At 40.6% G+C, this 27,686-nt stretch overlaps 1 protein-coding gene across 6 annotated transcripts in view; it reads right to left on the bottom strand.

Annotated features, from left to right (window-relative positions):
• DOCK4 (dedicator of cytokinesis 4) overlaps nt 1-27,686 on the bottom strand; it is a 475,353-nt gene that overhangs the window by 134,180 nt on the left and 313,487 nt on the right. For all 6 annotated transcript variants that reach the window (XM_050782626.1, XM_050782628.1, XM_050782623.1 and 3 more), the window contains exons 17-23: nt 20,603-20,759; nt 15,775-15,872; nt 15,577-15,660; nt 15,297-15,397; nt 12,886-12,967; nt 10,759-10,929; nt 6,168-6,360 (exon numbers count right to left, since the gene is read on the bottom strand). In XM_050782626.1, coding sequence (XP_050638583.1) covers nt 6,168-6,360; nt 10,759-10,929; nt 12,886-12,967; nt 15,297-15,397; nt 15,577-15,660; nt 15,775-15,872; nt 20,603-20,759 — 886 coding nt within the window. The remainder of the gene's footprint in view (nt 1-6,167; nt 6,361-10,758; nt 10,930-12,885; nt 12,968-15,296; nt 15,398-15,576; nt 15,661-15,774; nt 15,873-20,602; nt 20,760-27,686) is intronic.

Raw genomic sequence — 27,686 nt, 5'->3', positions numbered from 1 at the left:
CCCATCAAACATCCTTTCTTTATATTATGGCCTAAAGTGTTGGGGAGAGCATTAATTCTTAGGTATATTTTAAAAACAGAGTAATAGTCTACCTTTCTCTTTCTTTCCCTTAATTTTTTATTGCAGTTTTGTATAAAATCCACAAGATTCTTAATGGGGACTGGGGAGTTTCCGCCAAAAAGAAAAAAAACAAAAACAAAACAAAAAAATACTTGATTACTTTAAAAAATACCTACCCTAAAACACTTATTTTTTAGTTTGTAGGCAAAAGCAAGTTATACCAGCAATCTTCTCACCAATGGTACATGATGAGTGCCTTTAGGTCTTTATACTCACTTCTATTATCTGTGCTGGGTTTTTGCCTGATAAACTCTTCAATTCTTTCAAAATAGAAACATATACAGTTATTTTTTAGCAAGAAAATGGCTCAGCATTACCTGCAGACATCTACTAAACAAATCAAGTACTAAGCAGTGGTGACAAATGCAAAGTGAATGTAAAACCCACAGCTCTAGCAGAATTTGACCTTGCAAAGTCTGGGAGACCCTGTTCCTGACCTCTCACTACCATGCCCTAAACTATGTCTCTCTGCTACCCTCCATGCACCCTTCTTCTCCAACAATCCCTCCACATCAAATCTACCCTTTTGTCATTGCCAAAGCTGTCTTCTCCAAAACTATTTAGACTCTTCTATTCATGGCCTTCAGCAAATAGGAAGAATAAAATTTGGGGGAGAAAGGGAAAAATGAGTTGCTGATTTTTAATGCTTTAAATAAGTCCACCTGGACCCCAGATTATTTAGACATCAGATACCAATCTATTTAGATTCCAAATGTTATCTGTGTCCTTCAGGTTTGGTCAGATGTTCTAGAATCTGACCCTGGGGGTGTGACTAAGGGGGTGATTCAGTCCTCCTGCCCACTCCTGTCCAGCTGTGTGGCTGCCCAGAGACCCTTAACACAACCTGTCTCGAATCTTCCCAGGCCAACATTCCATTCCTTTCTGTGGTGCTGACATTCACATATGTCCTTCTTTCTGTCTTCTCTATGTGTTAATTTCTACTCTTAAGCTCAACCATGACTATTCTGCAGCCATGTGTGTTACTTTGCACGCCTCCTCTGCTTTTTTCTCCTTGGGATTTGTGATGGTTAATTTTAACGTATCAACTTGTCTGGGCCACGGGGTGCCCAGATAGTTGGTTAAACATTTTTCTGGGTGTGTCTGTGAGGAAGTTCCTGCAGGAGAATAATGCTGGAATTGCTGGACAGAGTTTAGCAAACTGTCCTCCCCACGTGGTGAGCCTTGTCCACTCTGTTGAAGGCCTGAATTGAAGAAAAGGCTGAGTAATGGAGAATATGCTCTCTCTTCCTGATGATCTTCAAGCTAGGACAATGGTCTTCTCTTGCATTCGGACTTGGACTTGAACTGTAACTTGTACCATTGTCTCTCCTGCTTCTCAGGCCTTTGGTCTCAGACTGAAACTATATCATCAGCTTTTATGGGTCTCCAGCTTACTGACTGCAGATTTCTCAGCCTCTATAATCACGTAAACCATTTCCTTATGACTCCTTTCCTTCCTTCCATCCTCCTCCCTTCCCTTTCTTTCCTTCCTTTCCTCCCTTCCTTCCTTCCTCCACGTATATGCACACATACCCTATTGGTTCTGTTTCTCTGGAGAAATCTGACTAATACAGGATTCTAATAAAATGTCAACTTCTAGAACTTTCTAGTTGTCTCGATGGGCTTGTAACATCTCAGGTCTGAAAAGGTTTTGAAATTCATTTTCTTAAAATGTGAGCCAACTGTACTCTTTGCTTCCCCCTTTTTTTGAGACAGGGTCTCTATCTGCCAGCCAAGCGGGAGCGCAGTGGTGTGATCATGGCTCACTATATTCTCAACCCCCTGGACTCAAATGATCCTCCCATCTCAGCCTGCTGAGTAGCTGGCACCACAGGTATGCACCACCACACCTGACTATTTTTTGTTTATTTTTTGTAGAGATGCTGGTAATATCTTAATTTCGGCCCATTGAGAATAATCTTGGACTTCCACCCTATCGACCAGTAGGATAAAAAGTTTGTGTTATTTATTTATTTATTTATTTTATTTATTTTTGAGATGGAATTTTGTTCTTGTTGCCCAGGCTAGAGTGCAATGGCACTATCTCAGCTCACTGCAACCTCTGCCTCCTGGGTTCAAGCGATTCTCCTGCCTCAGCCTCCCGAGTAGCTGGGATTACAGGCACTTGCCACCAGGCCTGGCTAATTTTGTATTTTTAGTAGAGATGGGGTTTCTCCACGTTGGTCAGGCTGGTCACGAACTCCCAACCTCAGGTAATCCTCCTGCCTCGGCCTCCCAGAGTGCTCGGATTATAGGCGTGACCCATTGTGTCTCGCCAAGTTTGTGTTGTTTTAAGCCACTAAGTTTGTGATTATTGTCACAGCAGCAATGAGAAATGACTACACCATAACTATATCTAAAATGAGTCCTATTTCCACATTTTGGTGATGCTATTGTTTTGTGTTTATAATAAAATAATTTTTTTTAACCCATTCCTCGTTATTTGGATACAGTTATCTCTGGGGAAACATGATAAAACCTAGGGCATTCAATCCCAAGTTCCCCATCCCCCCAAAGAACCCTTAGGTGTTGTAAAAATTGTGTGTGTGTGTGTTAATTTTTTAAATGGAAGGTCAGAAGTGTGAGGCTTAACCCTTCTACCTTTTATTTTGAGTGGACCACTGGGCACTCTTTTATTATAGTTCTTTAGTTATACAGTTTTATATTGTCCCTCTTCTTTCCTCTCCAGTCAGACAGAATCAGCCTATTTTTGTGAGATATACCAAGGCCCTTGTCAGGATCACACTCTCCAGTTAACCACAACCCAAGATATCACGTCCTGTTCTCTGACACTGTCTGTGGAGCCTGCTGTTTGCATTTCACATCTTCTTTTCCTTCCCACATCTCCTCTTTCAACTAGACAACATAAATATGCCCATCAGTCCCCCCTAAGTCCACAGTTTCTGATTTAGAATGCCAAAGTCACTAGAAACACTTTCCACGTTTCTCTAGCAGTATTGTGTAGTCCCATGTGATTTAAACAGAAGATACTCTGAGCCCTGGAAGGCTCTCAGGGACACTTCGTAGTTTTCCCCATAAAGATGGGCTCCTTCTTGATGTGTTCTGCCTGGCCCATCTATACATCACAGTCTCTTCAATGAGTCAGGAAACACCAAGCCAAGCCACATCCTGTTGCAGCAGGGACAGAAGCCTTTTCTTTGTTCAACATCTGCGTGAGATAAGGATTCTGTTGATCGTGAGCCACTTTTGCTTCTCCATAATAATCCTCCATGGCGAGCTTCCCACACATGAGCAGACAGGGTTTCCTCTTCTTCTCTTCCTCTTGCATGCCACCATATCCACTATTACCAGCTTCCCCACACTGGCCCTGAGCCTCTCTTCCAGGGCACTGACACAGACCCTGCAGGGTCAACATTTCTTGGGTCTCATGAGTCCTTCCATCCCTTACCATAGTACATGTTCTCATCAATTCCCACGGGACCCAACATTCTTTAGCCTGCATCGCAGCAGCTTCTTCTCTGTGTATCTTTCCAGTCCTGATTTCTCTATTCTCTACAGAGCATCAGGAACCAATAAGGAACTGGGTCCAAAGACAGATTACATTGCTCAGAGGCAATGAACACAAACCCCTCATAATATTTTCCTTACGTTTGAAAACAATTTTGATGACTGTCTTGCTTTCTTAGTGTAAGACGTTAACTTAACAAAGAATTATCTGGTCATTGTGGGAGAAATATGGCAGAAATTAGCAATTCTTCTGAGACAGGAGTGAACTTTTCTTAGTGTGGTGAAAGCAGGGTTGGTGCTTGAGTTACAGTAGGGTGCTCCATCGGGACCTACATCCCCTGTACAGTCCCTGTTCCCAACCCCGGAGAGATTCCCGAATCACTGTACAGAACCCTTAGGGCTCTGAGCAGCAGAGTCAGAAAACCACTACAAGAAGTATCTTTTCTCCAGGAAATGTTTTCATTGGGAGAAATCGGAAGGTTGAACTTTCTTTTACATTGTTTGAAGTGCTATTTCAGAAAAAATAATTAGAAACATCTCAAAAGTCCTTCAACAGGAGAAAAAATAAATTAACTGTGGTATGTTCATACAGTGGAATATTGTACAACAGTAAAAAACAACAAAGTAGAGCTATATCTAGTGGCATGGAAAAATATAAAAGTATAATATTAGGCTGGGTGCGGTGGCTCACGCCTGTAATCCTAGTACTTTGGGAGGCTGAGGTGGGTGGATCAGCTGAGGTCAGAAGTTCAAGACCAGCCTGGCCAACATGGTGAAACCCCATCTCTACTAAAATACAAAATTAGCCAGGCATGATGGTGGGTGCCTGTAATCCCAGCTACTCAGGAGGCTGAGATGGCAGAATCATCTGAACCTGGGAGATGGTGGTTGCAGTGAGCCGAGATTCTGCCACTGCACTCCAGCCTGGGTGGTTGAGCAAGACTCTGTCTCAAAAAAACAAACAAACAATAAGTATAATGTTAATCAAAAAAAGCACTCCAAAGAGTGACATACAATGTAGTGTTATCATTTAAAGATGAAATGATTTAAAAATTTGTAAAGAAGAAAAAATCATATAATATATTTTTAAAGCTATGTAATAAAGGAATAGAAAATAGGAACCATAATCTCTGATAGTGGAAATTTCTATGAAGGAAGTGGGAGCCTAGACAGGAGGACCATGAGTATATCTGTGATGAATTCTTAATAAAAAATCTAAAGCAAGGCCAGGTGCGGTGGCTCACGCCTGTAATTCCAGCACTTTGGGAGGCCAAGGTGGGCAGATTACAAAGTCAGGAGTTCGAGACCAGCCTGACCAACATGGTGAAACTCCATCTCTACTAAAAATACAAAAATTAGCCGGGTGTGGTGGTGCACGCCTGTAATCCCAGCTACTCAGGAGGCTAAGGCAGGACAAACACTTCAACCTGGGAGGCAGAGGTTGCAGTGAGCCGAGATCGCACCACTGCCCTCCAGCCTGGGCAACAGAACGAGACTCTGTCTCAAAAAAAAAAAAAAAATCTAAAGCAAATAAATGGTAATGTTAAGATTTGTTAATGATTTGCCATTATTATGCTCTATTCTTAAATGTATATACAAAATATTTTACAAGAAAATATGTAAAAAATTGTTTACTATATATAAAACTATTTCAAAAAATTATACATACATACACATTCATATGGGAAAATCATTCTTTTTTTCTTTTTTGAGACAGGGTCTTTCTCTGTTGCCCAGGGTGGAGTACACTGGCGCCACCTCGGCTCACTGCAACCTCTGCCTCCCAGGTTCAAGCAATTCTTCTGCCTCAGCCTCACGAGTAGCTGGGATTACAGGCACCTCCCAACACACTTGGGTAATTTTTTTGTATTTTTGGTAGAGATGGGGTTTCACCATGTTGGCCAGGCTGGTCTTGAACTCCTGACCTCAAGTGATCTGCCCGCCTTGGCCTTCCAAAGTGCTGGGATTACAGGTGTGAGCCACCATGCCTGTCAGGGAAAATAATTCTTAATGGAATTTATTTTAATAAGTTTTTTTACTTGGGAGGCTGATTTAAATTTCTTAAAATAAACTTTAAAATGAGATTTGCAGTCACTCTGGTATTTCTTCAGGGAAAAAAAAAAAACAGAAGAAAACGAGAGGCCATGGAACGTACTAACAGTTATTACAACAAAATCAATTTAAGTAACTGACCACTTGCTCTCGGGGTAAAGTAAAAAACAATAATGCAAAGTTTCATATAGCTTCAGAATGCAAACTGATGAAAACCTTTTAAAAACAAAAGAGACAAATAAGGATCCTATCAGGTACCTGTAAGCCTCTCTGAAGGAAAGTGTTAAATCCCATCAAACATAAAAAACAATAATTTCATCATTAGTTTTCATTATTTCCAGAAATAAAGTTTTAATTGCCATACTTTTGTATTTGACTACTAAATACATTTACCACCCAAATAAACAATGGTTTTGAGAAAGTGCCTTTAAGTTTTTTGTTTTTAATTGCATCTGCTGACCAATGGCTACAATGCACAAAATGGCTTTTTAGAGGCAAAATTTCCTCCAAGAGACTCAGCACCCTACCTGGGTTGGTATAAAGCTGGCTTTCCACGGTTTTGCCAATGCACTGCAGTTTGATGGCCTGCAGGGAATCATCCACGTGCAGGATGGTCGGCAGACTGCCCAGAGTGTCCTGGACCAAGTTAGCCACTTCCCGGACATCAAAGAGCTTCAACAGTTCTGAGTACACAGCGGGGAAAGAGCTCAGAAACACAGCCTTAAAAAGAAGAAGAAATTTAAATGAACTCCCAGATATGCCATGAGAAATATGCTGCAAAGCGTCAGTGAGTTTAAGGACCGTGGCAAGTATTTTTGAATGGTAGGAATACAAGTATGAAACGTTTCTGTTACCTAAAGCTAAAAGGTAAATGTTTAAAAAGTGCAGCAGAATAGGACAGTTTTTGAAATGTACAAAGGAGCAGCATAATAAAAACTGGGAAATTTTGGAAAACCACTGACATTAGCAAAGAGATTGACAAAAGCCTCACAGAATAAGTGAAGTGCATCATGATTGAATAGAAAGAACGCTCAACCAAGACCTGGATTGTAGTCACTTTTATTCATTCCTTTTGGAAGAAGCTTTCTGAAACGCTCACTTAAATCTCATTCATGTTTAAGAAACCAAACACGTTAATTCCTCCAAAGCACTCCATTTCTGATTTAAGAAAAAACACAGGCCAGGGCATCAGAAGACCTAAGTTATATAATAGTGTTAGCTTTGCTTCCAATCAACTCTGTGACTTTGGAAAGTTATTTGAGCACCCTTTAGTTTCATCATTTAGGCTTTAGTTTCATCTCTTGTAAAACAGAAAGATCATTACAAGATCTTCAAGATCTATTTTAAACCAAGAACTGTGTGTACAGACTAAGAACAATATTTTTATGTAAATAAAAAACCCAATAATCATTTCTTATGGGGAAAAAAGATGCTCACATCAAATCTCAAAGGGCATACTTAAAAAATTCGGCTAGGATTATACATCAAAACAAACAAAGTCAGCCTTTTAAAATTCCACAAAAGGAGGGCAATGGAAGAAGAGTCGACTAGCTTCAACTGTACCTCGTCAGGGAAGGCACGTGTTTCTAATACGCTAAGATTCAAGTGCTAGTTGGCGTACCAATAAGATCTGGTTCCATCAGAAAGTAGGTCGCGTCTACATGTGCTGATGATTCAAACACAGACTCAAACTCAAATTTAAGAATTTTAGTATTTATTTATTTATACAGCAGCAGCAAAAATATCTAGAAGAGCCAAGATCTGTGTTTGATGCCAGAGCCCTCAAAATACTTCAGGTGCTATAAGTCAACAGTGATGGCCCTTGGCTCTTAAAAATTATAGATTTACTTGAATATATTTAAAGTTAATAACTTGGTATTCTCTGTTAGAGCCTGTATTTATATAACCTTCATGTCACCCTGCAGAGAGCTGAGTCATACCAATGAAGTTAAATAAAATGAGCCCAGCTTTCTGATTACTGAAAAGTCAACTAAGTTGATTTTCCTCAGGTATCCCTTAATTTATCCATTATTTATTTATTTATACATCTCGACTTCAAAAAGGTATCTGAATGTGCCTACAGTATAAGATACACATATAATAGGATGATTAAAAAGGATAAAGGAACAAGGATCTTGTGATGACAGCAGGAAGACAGCTGTGCCAGGGCAAGTTGATTGTTTTTACTGCAAGTAAAAATAAAAGTACAATTTAATTTTGACCTTCCTAGTAGCCAGGACACACAGGGAAAGATAACTATTGGGAATCGTCTAGCAGAGTTTGGGCTCATATTCCTTCTGACATTCTTCTTCTTTTAGGGATCTTGTGGTAGGGGGTGTGTGTCCATGAAATGGAAAGCTAAGAATCACTGTTGCACTAGCTGGGTTAGTCCTTAGTCCTTCCAGGACAGGGCTAACAAGAACAGTGTCATTAGCAAGTTGCATTTGGGACAGGAGGACTAAATGAACCTACCCAGTAGGACCAGGATGGATACATCTGTGGGGTAGCTTCCCATCAATCCAACCCAAAGGACTGTGGGGATGGCCTCTAGAAGACAGCGTTTGCCCTGAGTTGTAGCCTACGTGGAAAAAATGCAAAATGGAGCAAGGAAACCAGGTTTCTGCCTCTAAGGCAGCCTAATAGTAAAGCTTGGACCAATTCAGAGCTGAATTTTATTTGACTGTAAATGTGGCAGGCAGGATTCTAAGACGACTCCCATGACCCTGTCCCCTGGTGGTGTTCCTGTGATTACATAATGTCACATGGCAAAAGAGATTTTGCAGATGTAATCAAGATTACTCATCAGTTGACCTTCAAATATGGAGATTTGTCCAGGTGGGTCTCACCCAATGACATGAGTCCCTAAAACAGTTTTCTCTGGCTGGTAGCAGGAGAAGTAGTCAGAGAGATCCAAAGCATGAGGAGAATCTGACATACTGTTGCCGGATTTGAGGATGGAGCAGCCATGTGCCAAGGACTGCAAGTGGCCTCTGGCAGCTGACAGCACCTTCCCCCACTGGCTGACTGCCATCAAGGAAACGGGGACGTTAGTCTTCTGAAAACAAACATTTTCTGCCAACAGCATAAAAGATCATGAAAGTAAATTCATTTCCAGGCCTCTAGATAACACATGAAAGCCAACACTTTGATTTTGGCTTTAGGAGATCCTAAGGAAAGGACCCAACCAAGCCTGCCTGGAATTCTGACCGATAGAACCATGGGCTAATAAATGAGTGCTGTTTAAAGCCATTAAGCTTATGGTCATTTGTTATACAGAAAACTAACACATCGGATCCACTGAATTAGTGGCACTGCCTCTGCAGAGAGTACATGGGATCAAAAGGGAACCTGGTATGGGCAGAGGTGTGTGGCATTTCTTGTCTTCCCCAAATACAAAGAGGCAAAGTTCTCATTGCTTAATAAAGAAAACTAACCATTTTATCATTTTATATGGATTTTTTCTGAGCATCAAACTAAACATAAATTACCACATCAAAATATACAGGTTAAGTGATACTTGCACAAAATAACAGAGAATGACTTCAGCAGAGTTTACAAAGATGTTCAGAAACTTTACGGGCACATTTACATATTATCTCTTGATTAAAAGCTGAGAGCAAAAAATATCAAATATGATTCTTTGAAGGTGCTAAAGTTGTTTCTAAAATTTGCTGTGGGATAGAGCTCAGAGAATCAAGAGCAGTGGGAGTCAGTGTGTTGAAGAGGTGAAAGCGAGCTGCTCCACTCTGCTGTACCCCCGTGGCCCAAGCCACCTTAGGGGGACCTCCAGGATCCAGTGGTACAACAAAGGTAAAAAAAAAAAAAGTCTCCTGAATCCCTAAGAAGAAACCATGCCTTACGGTTACTCTTAAGAGTAAGAAAATATTTTTCAGGTGTGAATGAGGCAAGTTTCATCTCTGTAACTGATAAAGGGTAAAAAAAAAAATCTCAGGGTGAAAACTCAAATTCTGAATTACTTTTGTAGAGATAGTAAACTTCTAAGAACTCTGATCTAAAGGAATGCACGGTTAGCCTGTTGGATTATCCTGCTTAAATATCAAGTGCTGTCATCAGGGTTTAGCTAGTAGCGGGCAACTTGACACTGAGGTCTCTGGCAAGTTCCCATAGTGCAGTGATTGTACTCTTGACTGCAAAGGCCAAAATGACACTTAAAAGAGCCTGAGTTGTATCCTTGCCCAGATGGAAGAAGAGTCCACCTCTATAAAGAAGAGAGGAACAAGAATAGACCTCTAAACATTCAGAAAAAATACAGCACATTATCGGAGGGCTGGTGCATTCCTGGTGTTTTGCTTTCTGAACCTCACATAGTACCAAATCATAACAACACTGTTAAGGATCTAATTTTGTCTCCCAATCTCCCTTTTTATGTCCCAGTTCTCAATGACTGTAAGTTTCTCTAACCTCTAGGGCATGGTAAGAGGCTGCTTCTCCTTCTGACAGGTTTTTAACCAAGTCATCAGAATTAAAAGTATACAAGAAGAATCGAGAAAGTATAGGGAAAATATTCAGAATTACCTCATGGAACATATTCAAGGCCATGCTATTTGGGAAGTAGATGGATCCCATGCTTAAAAAAAACATGTGGGGTCATTTCCGGTAATAGAGTTTGGCAGCAGCAGCTCTGCACTGGTCTTATAAGATCACTCCCAGGATGATTAGGGTCAAGTTCAATAAAACAAAATAACATGCAGCTTAGCTGAGTCCAATATAATGATTCTCAAGTTGACAGATTAAAATGCAGTGAGAGGCTTGGGGAAAAGAACTGCAAGAGATTGGCTCTAGCGAAATTCCTTCCCCAGGGCTGGTGGTGACAGCATGTCCAATCATCAGTATGTGTTCTGGTAACTGGAAATGAAGCTGATGCAAACCAATAGCCTCTCCATGCAGAGAGAGAAGGGAAAGGCAGCCCACTTCTGCTCAGCTGGTACACAGAAGGTGGGGGAATTTTAAAAGTCTACTCATAAAGTTGGTTAAGCTACAAATATAAACTGGAGCTATTGACTTCGATGGAGAAAACATTTGATTACACTGCTGTGTAAAAATATATAAACTGCACTTATCGCTTTCTTCTACTCAGCATAGATGAAAAGAAATTACCTGTGACTGAGATAATGCTCCAGACCCTTTGCTCTCTTGTGAAAGAAAGAAACGGACTGACATGAGAAGCTCCTGAATGCAGCAGCGGAATTCCTCTTCGTTTTGCCCACCAGTGGCAAGGGAAAACAGCCTTCGAGACTGAACTATATACTTAAAAATGTATTCTTGTGCCTTAAAAATACAATTTTTAAAAGTTAGCTTCAAAGGAGACAAAGAGTATTTATTTAACAATGACATGGCATAAAAACTATGGTATGGCATTAAACTTTCAAATTATTCATGTAAACGCCAAGGCCTTGTGAGGCTTTTTTGAATAGTATTTACTTTTATGGGGAACAGCCACTTTTCTCTGATGCTTAGTGAGAGAAAATTTAAAAACACTTTAGCTGGGCGTGGTGGCTCATGCCTGTAATCCCAGCACTTTGGGATGCCGAGGTGGGCGGATCACCTGAGGTCAGGAGTTCGAGACCAGCCTGACCAACACGGAGAAACTCCGTCTCTACCAAAAATACAAAACTGGCCAGGCATGGTGGTGCATGCCTGTAATCCCAGCTACTTGGGAGGCTGAGGCAGGAGAATTGCTTGAACTTGGGAGGCAGAGGTTGCGGTGAGCTGAGAATGCACCATTGCACTCCAGCCTGGGCAACAAGAGCGAAACTCCGTCTAAAAAAATAAAAAACGGCCGGGCGCGGTGGCTCAAGCCTGTAATCCCAGCACTTTGGGAGGCCGAGGCGGGCGGATCACAAGGTCAGGAGATCGAGACCACAGTGAAACCCCGTCTCTACTAAAAATACAAAAAATTAGCCAGGCGCGGTGGCGGGCGCCTGTAGTCCTAGCTACTCAGGAGGCTGAGGCAGGAGAATGGCGGGAACCCGGGAGGCGGAGCTTGCAGTGAGCCGAGATCGCGCCACTGCACTCCAGCCTGGGCAACAGCGTGGGACTCCGTCTCAAAAAAAAAAAAAAAAAATTAAAAAAAAAAATAAATAAATAAAAAACAACAAACACTTTATCATTCTGGAGTATGATGAACACTAAGTGTTTTTGACCTTCAGATGTTTTTTAAATTTAGTCAACAAAAAGATAACTGTTTTTGAAAAAATAATTTTGTTTTGACAAGTAGTATTCTTGCCACTTAGCATTTTACCTTCAATCAGCCCAAAATTACAAATGTATAATTCACAAAATGCTTGTTTTATAAAATGTATACATTGTCTACTTAAATCTACTGACACTGGATAGGATGGTCCTCAACAACAGGAATCAGAAGACTACCAGGGCTGTTACTGGACAGTTCCTTTAAGAATTTGCACTCTTTTTCAACATGTTTGCAAGTAAGGGATTAGTATCTCCACAGACAAGGGAGCATATAGCACCCAGAGACCACAAGACCCAGTAAAGCCTCAGGTTTCCTCATTATAATCCCTGCTAAGCCACCCTATTTGCTCTTAAAATTTAACATAAATGGTTCTCCGATGGTCTCTGTCAGGTTGGTGGAAGCAAGAGCCAGGAACTTCTTTTTTTTTTGAGACGGAGTCTGGCTCTGTCGCCCAGGCTGGAGTGCAGCCGCCGGATCTCAGCTCACTGTAAGCTCTGCCTCCCGGGTTTACGCCATTCTCCTGCCTCAGCCTCCCGAGTAGCTGGGACTACAGGTGCCCGCCACCTTGCCCGGCTAGTTTTTTGTATTTTTTAGTAGAGATGGGGTTTCACCGTGTTAGCCAGGATGGTCTCGATCTCCTGACCTCGTGATCCGCCCGTCTCGGCCTCCCAAAGTGCTGGGATTACAGGCTTGAGCCACCGCGCCCGGCAAGAGCCAGGAACTTCTAAGCTTAACTGCCCCTATATAGTCTTCTCTCACAAACCCTCCCTCTCCTGCTCATCTTAGACTTCACGTGCTCTACAGCCCAGAGGAACACAGATTCAACCCCGAACAGTTTCCAGTAGACTAGCCTGGCAAAGCCCCCTTCAAATTTCATCAGCTCTCAAGCAGCCACAAACTGATTAAGATCCTTGAATTGGAATGTCAGTAATATATCATCACCCATTACTGTCTGTGTAGAGGAACCAATTAGTTTAAGCATCAGCATGCAACAGCTTTGTCAGACTCTGTTATCAACAGCATGTTATCACCTTCAGCACCTCCTGGATATGCTCTTGCCGCTCTGCTTCTGTGATCCGGTCCACATACCATTTGAGCACTTTGATGAGATCTCTAAAATACAGGGGAAAATGTGCAGAATGTAGAATTGGTCTAATTCTCAATTAAATGCCAACAAATCCAATGCTTAACTGTATCATGAGGAGGCTTCTTTTCCCAACAGTTCTCACATTTTCCTGTCAATCTGCTGTACAATAATTTTACTAAATCTGCAGATCAACACTGCCACCCCTTTTCAAAGCTTAAGAGAGAAACAATACTCAATCTGGACATATTCCATAGTCCTGCGTTTCTGGTAATGCCTCCAAATGGGTGAACACGAATATTGGAGAAAAGGACTTTGGCCACCCAAGTGCCTGGCAGTATGACTGCCATGGTCAATACTGTAAAACTGCTCACTGGGATTTCTTTTCCAGTGACCATGTAAACAGTTGGATGCAATATCATTAGGCTGCAGGCAAAACGGGGTGGGGAAGAGGGATGGAGACAATGCTTGCCCACTGCTACGCACACCTTACGGATTTATCAAGGCAATTTTCTGACCCATGAGAAGAACATGGCTTATGTCAATATGTGCCTTAGGAGAATTTCTAGAAAGGCCAAGGTTTTTTTTTTTTCCCCGTTTTGAAAAAATGTACAAACAACAGCGTACAACTCTCAAGATTATAGTCTTACCACCTTGAACTTTGGTCAGTTCTTGGTTTCTTTTTTTTTCTTTTTTTGAGACAGAGTCTTGCTCTGTCACCCAGGCCGGTACGCAGTGGCTTGGCCCACTGCAACCTCTGCCTCCCTCATGGGTTCAAGCAATTCTTCTGCCTCAGCCTCCAAGCAGCTACGATTCAAGTATGCACCACCATGCCCAGCTCATTTTTGTATTTTTAGTAGAGGCCAGGTTTCACCATGTCGGCCAGGCTGGTCTTGAACCCCTGACCTCAAATGATCTGCCCACCTTGGCCTCCCAAAGTGCTGGGATTACAGGCAAGAACCACTGCGCCCAGCCAGTTCTTGGTTTCTAGGAAACAGTTTACCCAGCAATGTTTCTCTGGGCCAGGGGAGAATACTTGGATGTGCCAGCAGGTGGATGTTGGTGGAGTGCTATTTTTTAAGATAACATGCCAGTGAGTTTCTGATCACCCCCAGCCTGAAAGGATTCCACAACCCTTATTTGTCTTTTTAAGATCCTGCTTTCCTGGCCAATCAGAAGTGTGAGAAATTATACTCTTGTTTTCTAGCTTCCAAAGAGAATTTAACTTGGAAGCAGTGACCTCCTCACACTAGGGCCCAAATTGTTAGGCTGAGTGGGCCGATGTTTCAAAACTATTCGTGAGGTTGCATTTCGCTCTCAGCAAAAAATCACACTGATGAATGGTCTAGTCTAACAAAATTACCTTCATTCATTTCGATGTTGGAGATGTTGATCTTAACATGTCATGGTTGGGAATATCCAAGTAAACAGGATCAAATGCTTATCTGATAACCTACTAACCTTTATATATTACATAGATGGGGGAAGGATATCAACCTGATTTCATGCTTTTTAAACTCATCTCAGGGAACAGTCAGGCATGTGCATGCCCATAGGTGCTTAAGGTATAAGGTAGAAATATGGGAGAACAGCAAGCACCATATTGGACTGGGAGACAGACAATGGGGTACACTCCCGGGCTATCTAAGCAGAGCCAGACTGGGAAGGTGTTATTTGTCAAACTAAAAGAGAGAAGCTGTGGCCTCTGGCAATTATCAACTACCTTGCGAAGAGGCAGGCACTAGCTAAAGCATGACATTATTCATAACTTTTCAGCATCACCTGAGCCGGTAGAAAAGGAGGAGCAGTTAAAATAGCAGCCCCTGTCAAAGAGTAGATCCCAATGACTAAATTGCCTGAGGCCAGGGACCAGGTCTTCACATCATCAGCATAAAGTACAGCGCCTGGCAAGCAGCTGGCAGTCAGTAAATCCTAACAGATAAATGAATGAATGACTTTCAGCAGGTGTGAAGGCAAACGTTGTTTTCCATTCATATTTCTTTCTTATGAACATTTATAATCATCAGGGAGTACAGTGATGAAGTGGGACTCTCAATAGCCAAAGTGCCAGACATTTTAGACCAAAGAATATCCAGTGAAACAGAGACAAGAAGGAAAGACTTTATATTAGAGGGCTCAGGAATAGAATTCAGGAGGTTTTCTTTCCCTTTTTAATCAAAATAAGTTCTAGCCATTGAAAAAGGGTGTGTTAGCAGGGAAGAGACTTTCTCAAGAGACACTTCAGTAGTGCTCCATTTCTTCCTACACTCCCTTTTAAATTTTCCTATATCGCCTCTTCTGCTGAGAAAAGCTTGAAAGGAACCACTTCTAAACTAATTACAAGATACAGGGCCTTACCTGTATGCAAGTGCCCCAGCAAAATGACTCTCAATATAAGTGTCCATTACAGGTTTAAAATGATGAAATTTGCTATCTTGCAGCAAATTTATTATGTGAACCTAAAAAAAGAAAATTGAGCTTTATAAAACCAAATGCAAATCAAGGTTTTCCTTTTTTTTTTTTCTTCTTTTTAAAATGAACTCTTACATTATTAAGTGCATGTTTCTGAATCAGCCTCATGAAAGTCAAGATTGAGAGACAAAACAGTTAAAATATAATTTAGGGAATTTGAACTTACCAAAGAATCAAACACTTTAGACCCATATTTTTGGGAATTTTCATCTAAAATTCCAAATAAGGTATCCAGTGTATCCTGCAGAAACTGTTAGATAAAGAAGTAGTACATGAGTAAATAAGATACTATCTGTCTTTTTCCTCCAAATGTTCTTTATTCTATGAATCTCTGCAAGGAAAATAGTAATGAAATACTATATACCTTTACTATCTCTGAGCCATCGATTTCTTTTAATTTAGAGAGACAGCCAGTGATCTTGTCTGGGTGGGTTCTCCATTTCAAAAGATCAAGCATATCACCTTTCAAAACAGAAAAGGAGGATTAATTGCCTTAATAGGGAACAGGTCCTCACATGAAAGCGTTCTGCTGGTAAAAGTAAAATTCTTAACACATGTGGCTCCCTTCTCCTAGCCACTCAAGTCGCAGGCGCCCACAAACTGTGACTAGCCCTCTCCAGGATGGCATTTATTACACTGTATTCTGTTTCCTCCCCACTGCTCTTGACTTACAAACTCCTACTCTTCTTTTAGTCCTCAGGTTGGATGTTGCTTCATTTTGGAAGCCTTTCCTGAAATCTCGAGCTAACTGTCCCTTCTCCATGCTTCCACATCACAGCAGCACGTACCTTACCATTACAGTTGTGGGTGTATTCATCTATGCCTCACCTAGACTGTAAACTCCAAGAGAAAAAAGCCATGCCAACCTGGCCCCTGCTGTATTCCCAGCACCAAGAACAGAGCAGGCAGGTGACAAATATTTGTTGATTAATTTTTCTGCCTCCTCCTGGAAAGATGAGAGTTTCTTGAGGGCTGGGAACCTGCTTTATTCCTGTTTGGGTGGCCAGCACATAGCACTCTGCCTAGCAACCAACTCCACCCAGCAACAAAGGTCTTCCTGGCAACGTGACCAAAATCTTGCAGACTAAAAGAATGATAACAGGCCCAGTGATTTCTCAGATCATCCACGGAGCTCTCAACCTGAGAAGAGCAGTTGCTGGACCCCATGGGCCATCTTCCATCCCAGAGTCCAGGTAAGCACACGGCCCAGCCCTTTAACCCTTTCCTAAACGGACATGCGGGCCTTAGTTCAGCAGGTCCTGAGAACCTCTTCACCTGGGGAGGGAATAAATTTATCTTTCTTGGGCAGAAGTTAGAAAGGCTCTGGGAGATGGTGTTCATGTGTTATTAGTCTACAAAGCATGCAGGGAGATGTGGCATCTGGAGGCCAACAAATGCAGTGAGAACTGAAGGTTCATGTGTGCCAAGCATGCACAGGGCAGGGGGACCTGGTAGAGCTGGACTCAGGGCTCGGTGGAGTTGCCAGACTAGACTGGCCGAGAGAGAAGCCAGGACAGAATTTCCAGGCAGAGAAGCAGGAAATTCACTTCAAATCACTTGTTTTAGCAGAAACCCAAAAGGGACTTTCTAAGAAACAGAAAGATGAATGAGGGAACAAAAACTCCAAACCCCCCAAAACCAAGGAAGTAGGTAAGATGAGAAAGAAAAAGAGAATATAGAGAACAGAAGTGAGAAAAAGCATTAAGAATCTCAAGGAGAAAGAGAAGCAAGCTCCACCAAAGCCAGATTCAAGAGAAAAACCTCACAAAGGATTTACTATTAATAGTAAGGAATTCAGTACCAAACAGGAATGTTTATCTGCAACAAACACGGGTAAGAGGAGGAGGAGGAGTTAGAATGAGAAAAATAAAGGGATTTTAAAAATACCAACTTTGAAAAAGAGATTTATGAGGTTTTCATAACCAAAAACCCTGAAAATGTTGACTATTCAGATGTAATTCAGACACCCTGGGGTATGATTGAAACCTTTTTAAAACTGATTGGTTATATTTGGCATATCAGATATTTCCACAGAGTGAGACCCAGAGTGACAAAGGCAAAGCTCTATTGTTCTCCCCAGTTTGCTGCTTCCCTCCCACCTACTTCCTACTTCCTGCATCTCACTTCAGGAGGCCTCCCCTCCCTGGCATCTTCTCTTTCATAATCCCCCGTGCACTTCCCCTGCCATTCACTCCTCACTTCCCACTCCACCCCCATGCCAGCTCTCACTCCTCCTTTGTGTTCTCTTTCCCTTCCTTTAAAGTGAGGCAGTTGGAGGGGCCATGAGGACCCTGCTCAATGTGAGGAGTGTGGGGAGGAAGGAGGTGGCTATGCTGGCTACAAAGTGGCAGCAGTGAAGAATGAGGACTAGTGCCCATTTAAGTAGGGCTTGAAAATAGATTACAGGGGTCCAGAAAATGAGTCAGGATGAGCCTGCCCATCTTCTCTGCAAGAAGGCTGATGAATCTCTACACTGCTCATGATGGAGCACGTGGAAAAGCCCATTCATTAACCACCGAATGCTGATAAAGCCTGGTATAACAAATCTTAACTTGGTGTCCTATATAAATATAGTAGCAATGTATGTTGAAATTGAGAGGTGTTTTAAAAGTGGTCAAAATTTTGATGTTACATTTTGCTTTTTTTCTGAGACTATGATTACATCTGGATGTAATTAATCATGTATGCAAAATACTTAGAGTTCAGGCAAAATTGCTGTATCCTAGGTTTTTGCTTTTGCCATCTGAGGATGTTAGCTGCAAATTAGGAGCTACAACCTATCACAGAAAATACCAATTTCTACATTCCATTCAACAGGCATTTATTAGGTGTATATTATGTACCTAACCTATCAAGAGCTATAAAAATAGGAGGATGCCATGACCCCTAATCCTCCGAACCACAAAATCTCTACCTGTTCTGGCAGTCACAGATGCCCAGCGTAGTGCTTTGGCCTTGGTACACTGTCCATGTTGGATGACACAAAGCGTGTGCAGACAGACACACTTTGGGAATTCTGAAATGCAAATCTGCTCTAGGAAACTGCTCCTAGAGACCATATCACTTAGTAAATGCTGAATTATAGTAGAAATAAGATTTGTATATTTTCCAAGTCAAGAAAAATGAATACATAGCAATTTAATTCCAATTTGGAACTAAATTACTTCGACACAGAGATGTGTGTTTAGCATGTAAATTTCAGAAAGACCAACTAACTTCCTTCCTCCTTCCCAACTCTTGAAACATGCCATTCATTTCCTGGCTCCTTTTGAGCTGTTTCTCATTGACAAGGTTAATCAAAGCCAAACTAATAATGAATGAAACACTTATCCATCTCCAAAAATGAGCCAACCATTGCATGTGATTCTGATCCCACTTTCCATATAGTGAGATGTTTAATATAATTATTTCATAAGTTGTTTTTTACTCATATTTACCTGAAAATGTTCTCTACTTTTAAAAAGTAGCAACCTCTAATTTTCAGGATTTGTTTCTCTCTGCCTTATTTTCATAATTGTGTCTAACATCCTAAATGCTACAACTAGCACAAATTCAGTATGTAGGACCAAATATCTTGATGGAAGAGAATCTATTGTTAGGTTTACCTGTGTGGTAGGCAGAATAATGGCCTCAAAAGAACCTGTTCCAAGAATTAGGAGGGACTATGTTTCCCTCACACAGCAAAAGAAGACTGTACAGATGTGATTAAAGATCTTAAAATATTGGATTATCCAGCTCAAGATAATCATAAGAATCCTTAAAAGATGTAAGATGGTCAGAGTCAGAGAGATGTGACGATGCTATGCTTCTGGCTTTGCAGCTAGAGGAAGGGGCTATAGGCCAAGGAATGCAGGTGGCCTCTAAAGCTAGGAAGGGTAAGAAAATGGATTCTCTCCATTCCAGAGGGAATGCAGCCCTGCTGACACTTTGATTTTAGCCCGGTGGAACTGAGTTTGGATATTTGACCTCCAGAACTGCAATAATAATAAATCTTTATTGTTTTAAGGCAGTAAGTTTGTGGTAGCTGTTACAGCTGCAATAGATAAGTAATACAACCCAAAATATTCTATTGGGGAAATTCAGTTAAACATGAATGCAAACTCTACTACCCACACACAACTAATCCACATAGAATAAATAAATATTTCTGTTTAAGGATCTCAATAAAAGGTTGATTTTATTATCTTCATAATTTCTATGGGGGTAAACTGGCCTCATAAAAAAAATACCTGAGGTTTCATAAATGCTTTATAATCATTTATTGAGTTATACCAATGGAAGTTTTATTTAAATAAAATCATTAACTACTGAATGCTGATAAAGCCTGGTATAACAAATCTTAACTTGGTGTCCTATACAAATATAGTAGCAATGCATGTTGAAATTGAGAGGTGTTTCAAAAGTGGTCAAAATTTTGATGTTACATTTTGCTTTTTTCCTGAGACTATGATCTAAAAGAAGAAATGTTTCCTTCTACAAATGCTGTTCTCTGATACAGAAGAAGGAACTAAGAAAGAACTAATAACAGCACACATGTTTAGGCACAGGTTTTTATGAGACATAATACTTCATTATAAAGTGATTCTTCTCAACATAATGAATATAACTTATTTAATGTAGCATTCAGGGTGCTAGCCAGAAGTCTTATATGGCAATCATAAAAAACTCAAAAATGTTTAATTTACTTCCTTCATTAAAGAACATGTTTTCATAGCAATTTGCCAAGGAGAAGAGCTTGCTTTATTAATCATAACTTGCTAAACAATCACTGACATAAAAAGTAATGCTAGAACTGAAAAGCAATATGCATCTAATTAAACAAAAAACAGCCTTTATTCTAAAGCCTGCAATTAGCACTGTTTATGGAGCTATAAAACACGAGATTAAGGTGTTGGTATTTTCGTCCTTTTTTTTTTTTTTTTTTTTTTAAAGCAGCTGGGTGTTGAGGGTTTATTTGAAAAGCTGTGTACTTGTTTTTCAATACTGGGATAATTTTGAAGTCCTTCTTAAATGACATGCATTCAACAGATCACTGGGTCACATTTGTTTCCATTTTATTCGAAATCACAAACAGAAGTATCCATAATTTTTCTAAAGTTCTTAACTATAACATTGGTGTTTACTGAATATGCTTACCAAAATTTACATGATTACTAGGTACTAGCGCTTTCAAATAAAATATTATACATTACCATTTTGTGTGAGTTTTGTGGAACAGAGAAAGGATGTAATACAAAAAGACTCCTTTGTGGCCTTCATGGCTTGATTATTATTCCCAAGGAAAATGCCCTTGGAAAAGGGAAGTTTGAGGTAGCGGGTAGTATCCTGAAGGTTTGTGTTTTCTTCACACTGTTAAAAATATTAAAAAAACATAAGGGTAGAGGAAGAGATCTTATAAGAATTATTAAGCATAATTTATATTACTAGTGTTTATAAATTGGGAAACATTCCAAACAGCATTACAAGTAGAATTTGGTTTTTAAATAAAATGCAAAAAAACTGTCTAAAAGAATTAAGCATGGATTTTTGGACTAAGATTAATTTGAGTTTGCATCCCAGCTCTGTAACTTCCCATGTGAGTGACCATATCAAATCAAATTATTTAACCACACACTGTTTCCGTTATCTTCTCTAAAATCTCATTGTGTTGTCACAAGAATTAGGTTATATAAAGCCTTTAACACACTCCTGATACATTGAAAATGATCAATAAATCATATTTGCAGTGACCATAGCATTTTTTCAAAAACGCTTAAATTCTTCCAACATCTCATCTGAGGCAGCTGTTAAACAATTCCTTACTTTGAAAACTGGTAATTAAAAGAAAGGATATTTCAGTTATTATAATTTGAGAGTCCTACTATGTGAGGGAAATCTCTGCTTTCATAGTAAATGCCAGCTAACACATGTAAAAGCAATTACAGATTTAGAAAATATAATTTCATATCCCTACTGTAATTATTTTAGTCAAGGATTATTGCTTAGTGCTAAAACTGAGGAAAGAGAGAGACCCTCTCATACTATTTTATATTGTTTTATACTCAGTACCTGTTTTAAGAAGAAAACAAGGAAGTAAAACCAAAGACAGGCAGCCCGGCGCCAGGCCCAAAACCAGGCCTGGGCCTGCCTGGCCTAAACCCAGTAGTTAAAAATCAACTCATAACTTAGAAACCGATGTTATTCATAGATTCCAGATATTATATAGAAGAACGCTGTGAAACTCCCTGCCCTGTTCTGTTTCTCTCTGACCACCAGTGCATGCAGCCCCTGTCACGTACCCGCTGCTTGCTCAAATCAATCATGATGCTTTCACGTGAAATCTTAAGTGTTATGAGCCCTTAAAAGGGACAGAAATTGTGCACTCGGGGAGCTCAGATTTTAAGGCAGTAGCTTGCCGATGCTCCCAGCTGAATAAAGCCTTTCCTTCTACAACTTGGTGTCTAAGAGGTTTTGTCTGCGGCTTGTCCTACTACAAAACCTGCAGAATTGTTGAGGAGGAACCGGATGTTCATATGGTATCAATGTAGCAACATATAGATTACTTCCTGAACTGGCAAGAAGACAAATATAACTGCATGTGGGGGAACTGAGCTGTCATTACACCAATGCAGGGCAATGCAAAGACACTTATCATCATCTACAATGCTTTCTTACCAAAGGTGCTGAACCCCAGTCCATCACATCTAGATTCAACTTCCACATCACAGGAAACACAAGAGATAGAGCAACATGTTGAGCAATACTACAGGGAAGAAACCAGAGAATCCGAAAGTTGGGGGTTAAGATGCCTGGTCTTATCTCTTTAAGTCAGTGTTGCCAAAAAAGGGATTGTTCTAGATTAAACAACACTTAAGAAATAGATAGCCAGATGCAACATATGGTCCTAGATTTGAACAAACCTGCTGATGTGTCCGACTTTTTAAAAATCTGTACATTGACTAAGTTCCACATGAGATAAAAAATGTAGTGATTGGAAACTCATGAACTGAAAATAGGTAGATTAAAAATAAATATGAAGCAGACCAAGATGATGGAATAGAAGCCTACACTGCTTGTTGCCCTGCACCAATCCCAGAACACCAAATTTTCGCACACTATTTGCACACAGCAAAGCACTATCACGAGAACCAAAAATCAGGTGAGCAATCACAGTACCTGGTTTTAACATCATATCCCTGAAAAAGGATTTGGGGAGGGCAGAAGAGACCGTTCTGAATCTCCGATGCCCTCTCCCATCTCCCACCCCTCCCCCATCCCCCAGCAGTAGATATGCAGCACGGAGAAAGAATCTGTGCAAGTTGCTGGGAGAGTGCAGTGACTGGGGGACTTTACATTGAACTCACTGCTGCCCTGTCATTGAGTAGGAAATAAAGCTTTTCTGAGCTCAGACAGTGCCCATGCAAGGAGGGAGCACTGAAACCAGCCCTAGCCAGAAGAGAATCACCATCTCAGCAGCTAGAACTTGAGTTTCTTGGCAAGCCTTGCTACCATGGGCTGAAGTGCTTTGGGGTCCTAGGTAAACTCAAAACGCAGTCTAGGAGACAAGGACAGAAACTCCTAGACAACTCCTAGTGGTAGTCTGGGCTTACAGTCCATGGACTAGGGTGGCATGTGACCGAGGGAGACACCTGCTCGGATGAGTAAGGGAATAGTAAATCTGGCACCATCCCTTCCCCAACCCTGGGCTGTGCAGCTTGCAGCAACAAAAGTGACCACTTCTTTCTGCTTAAGAAGAGAAGAGTGAATAGTCAAGAGGACTTTGTTTTGCATCTTGGTTACTAGGTCAGCCACAGTAAGATAGGGAACTGGGCAGAGTCATGAGGCCCCCATTCCAGGCTTAGATGACATTTCTACACCCATCCTGGGCCAAAAGGGAACTGACTTCCTTGAAGGGAAGGACTCAATCCTGGCAGGATTCATCCCCTGCTAACTAAAGACCCCTTGGGCCCTAAATAACCAACAGTGTTACCCAGGGAATACGCTGCAGGGCTTGGGCTCTGAGATGTCCTGGCTTCAGGTGTGACCCAGCACATTCCCAGCTGTGATGACTACAGTGAAATATTTCTTCTGTTTGAGAGAAGCAGAGGGAAAAGCAAAGGGAACTTAGCCTTGTACCTTAGGTACCAGATCAGCCACAGTGGGGTAGAGCACCAAGTAGGCTCTTGGGGTCCCCCAGTACAGGCCTAGGCTCTTGGATAGCATTTTTGGACCTGCCCTGGATGAGAAGGGAGCAGGGTAAGTCCCAGGTCTGGCAGCATTCACCACAAGCTCAGACAGATAATTCAAAAAAGCTGTTTTGAGGAAACTCCAAGAAATTCAAGATAATACAGAGAAGGAATTCAGAGTTCTATGAGATAAATTTAACAAAGAGATTGAAATAGTTAAAAAGAATCAAGCAGAAATTCTAGAGTGGAAAAATGCAATTGACATGCTGACAAATGCATCAGAGTCTCTTAACAGCAGAACTGATAAAGCAGAAGAAAGAACTGGGAAGCTTGAAGACAGGCTATTTGAAAATACAGAGTCAGAAGAGACAAAAGAAAAAAGAATAGAAAACAATGATGCACTTCTACAATATCTAGAAAATAGCCTCGAAAGTGCAAATCTAAGAGTTATTGGCCTTAAAGAGGAGGTAGAGAAAGAGACAGTGCTAGAAAGTTTCTTTGAAAGGATAATAACAGAGAACTTCCTAAACCTAGAGAAAGATATCAACATTCAAGTACAAGAAGGTTACAGAACACCAAGCAGATTTAACCCAAAGAAGACTACCTCAAAGCATTTAATAATCAAACTCCCAAAGGTCAAGGATGAAGAAAGGACCCTAAAAGCAGCAAGAGAAAAGAAACAAATAACATACAATGGAGCTCCAATACATCTGGTAGCAGACTATTCCATGGAAATCTTACAGGCAAAGAGTGTGTGGCATGACACATTTAAAGTGCTAAAGGGGAAAGAAAAACAAACAAACAAACAAACAAAACAAAACTTTTACCCTAAAATAGTACATCCAGGGGAAAAATATCCTTCAGGCATGAAGGAGAACTAAAGACCTTCTCAGACTAACAGAAGCTGAGGGATTTCATCAACACCAGACTTGTCCTACAGGAAATGCTAAAGGGAGCTCTTCAATCCGAAAGTAAAAGATGCTAATGAGGAAGAAGAAATCATCTGAAGGTACAAAACTCACTGGTAATAGTAAACACACAGAAAAACACAGAATAGTATAACACCGTAATTGTGGTGTGTAAAATATTCTTTACTTAAGTAGAAAGACTAAATCATGAACCAATCAAAAAAAACAAAACTGGAGGAATCACATTACGTTACTTTGAATTCTTCTACAGAGCTATAGTAACCAAAACAGCATGGTACTGACATAAAAACAGACACAAAGACCAATGGAACAGAACAGAGAACCCAGAAACAATCCACAAACCTCCAGTGAACTCATTTTCGAAAAAGGTGCCAAGAACATACATTGGGGAAAAGAGTCTCTTCAATAAATGGTGCTGGGAAAACTGGATATCCATATGCAGAAGAATGAAACTTGCTCCTATTTCTCACTATATACAAAAATCAAATCAAAATAGATTAAAAATTAAATCTAAGACCTAAAACTATGAAACTACTGTAAGAAAACATCAGAGAAACTCTCTAGGACAGTGGTCTGGGCAAAAATTTCTTGAGCATCCCCACGAGCAGAGGCAACAAAGGCAAAAATGGATACATGGGATCACATCAAGTCAAAAAGCTTCCACACAGCAAAGGAAATAATCAACAAAGTGAAGAGACAACCCACATAATGGGAGAAAATATTTGCAAACTACCCATTTGGCGAGGGATTAATAACAGAATATATAAAGACCTCAAACAACTCTCTAGAGAAAAACCTAATAATCCAATTGAGAAACGGACAAAATATTTGAACAGACATTTCTCAAAAGGAGATACACAAATGGCAAACATGCATATAAAAAGGTGCTCAACATCATTGATAATCAGAGAAATGCAAATCAAAATTACAATGAGATAACATCTCATCCCAGGTAAAATGGCTTTTATCCAAAAGTCAGGCAATAACAAATGCCGGTGAGGATGTGGAGAAAAGGGAATCCTCATACGCTGTTGATGGGAATGTCAATTAGTACAACCACTATGGAGAACAGTTTGTGGAGGTTCCTCAAACAACTATAAAGAGAGCTACCATGTGATCTGGCAATCCCCCTGCTGGATATATATTGAAAAGAAAGGAAATCAGTACATCAAAGAGACATCTGCACTTCCATGTTTGTTGTGTAGCACTGTTCACAGTAGCTAAGACTTGGAAGCAACCTAAGTGTCCATCAGCAGATGAATGGATAAACAAAATGTGGTACATGGATACAATGGAGTACTATTCAGCCATAAAAAAGAATGAGATCCTGTCATTTGCAACAACACGAACGGAACTGGAGGTCATTATGTTAAGTGAAATAACCCAGGCACCAAAAGACAAACATTGCATGTTCTCACTTTTTTTGTGGGATCTAAAAACCAAAACAATTGAACTTATGGAGATGGAGAGGAGGGAATGGTTACCAGAGGCTGGGAAGGGTAGTGGGAGGTGACAGGGAGGTGGGGATGGTTAATGGGTACAAAAAAGACAGAAAGAGTAAGACCTAGTATTTGATAGAACAGGGTGACTATAGTTAATAATAATTTAATTGTACATTTAAAAATAACTAAAAAGTGTTTGTAATACAAGGGATAAATGCTTGAGGAGATGGATACCCAATTTTCCAAGATGTGATTATTATGTATTGCATGCTTATACCAAAATATCTCATATACCCATAAATATATACATCTACTATGTAGCCACAAAAATTAAAAATGAGAAAAATTGTATAGTGTATTATATAACATCATTTGGGTGTAAATATCCACACAGAATATCTGGATGATATACACTAAGGAGCTAATAGTTAACATCACCTGGGTAATGAGACTATGGTACTTTCTTTTATTTTGGTTTATCTGTATACTGATTTTAATGCTGTAATAATAAAGGTGATTTTTTTTTGAGACAGAGTCTTGCTCTGTCACCCAGGCTGGAGTGCAGTGGTGCGATCTCGGCTCACTGCAAGCTCCGTGTCTCAGGTTCATGCCACTCTCCTGCCTCAGCCTCCCGAGTAGCTGGGACTACCGGCACCCGCCACCAGGCCTGGCTAATTTTTTGTATTTTCAGTAGAGACAGGGTTTCACCATGTTAGCCAAGATGGTCTCGATCTCCTGACCTCATGATCTACCCGCCTTGGCCTCCTAAAGTGCTGGGATTACAGGCTTGAGTCACTGCGCCTGGCCACAAAGGTGATTTTAAATTAAAATTTTGAGGAAACAATTGTAACAGATATATAGCTGGTACAGCTGAGATGATTCTGATTATACATTAGAAAACTTATATTAACTTTATTCTTTTGAATTTGTTTGAATATTTTCAAGTAGGAGTTTAAGCACCGAATCCCTTTAGTATTCTAGACTATTCTGTGTGACTCACAATTTTTTTTACCTTTTTTTTTTTTGAGACAAAGTTTTGCTCTTGTCACCCAGGCTGGAGTGCAATGGTGCAATCTCAGCTCACTGCCACCTCTGCCTCCCGGGTTCAAGCAATTCTCCTGCCTCAGCCTCCAGAGTAGCTGGGATTACAGGCATGCACCACCATGCCCAGCTAATTTTGTATTTTTAGTAGAGATGGGGTTTCTCCATGTTGAGGCTGGTCTCGAACTCCTGACCGTGTCATCAGGTGATCCGCCCGCCTCAGCCTCCCAAAGTGCTGGGATTACAGGCGTGAGCCACCGCGCCTGGCTACAGTTTTCATAATAATATTTAGGAAAGACCTCTCTAACAAGTTTAGAGAAACAGAATCGGAATATGACAAGATGTTCTTACTAATACACCTGCCCAGTAACAGAAACACCAATATAAACACAATAAATAGCCTCTATAATTCTTTTATTACATACATATTACAACTCCAAATGGTTTCTTTTACTACTGCAAAGTAATTCATGTAGACGGAAGAATGCCTAAAACATACATATATGGTTTAAAGAATAATTATAAAGTGAATACTTCAAATGCTTTTTTCAGAAAAAGTGCTTAGGCAAAGTAATGTTCTGGAACTCTAGAACACTGACCCCCTCCCCTCAGTCTCATCCCTGGCAAGTCAAAGCATGAGGGCAGCACTCTACATTCACCCTATCTAGTCCATAGTGTTGGAAACATCCTCTGATCTCT

Source organism: Macaca thibetana, chromosome 3, assembly GCF_024542745.1.
Source record: "Macaca thibetana thibetana isolate TM-01 chromosome 3, ASM2454274v1, whole genome shotgun sequence".
Taxonomy (NCBI): Eukaryota; Metazoa; Chordata; class Mammalia; order Primates; family Cercopithecidae; genus Macaca; species Macaca thibetana.
This window is presented reverse-complemented; position numbering and strand designations above follow the sequence as displayed.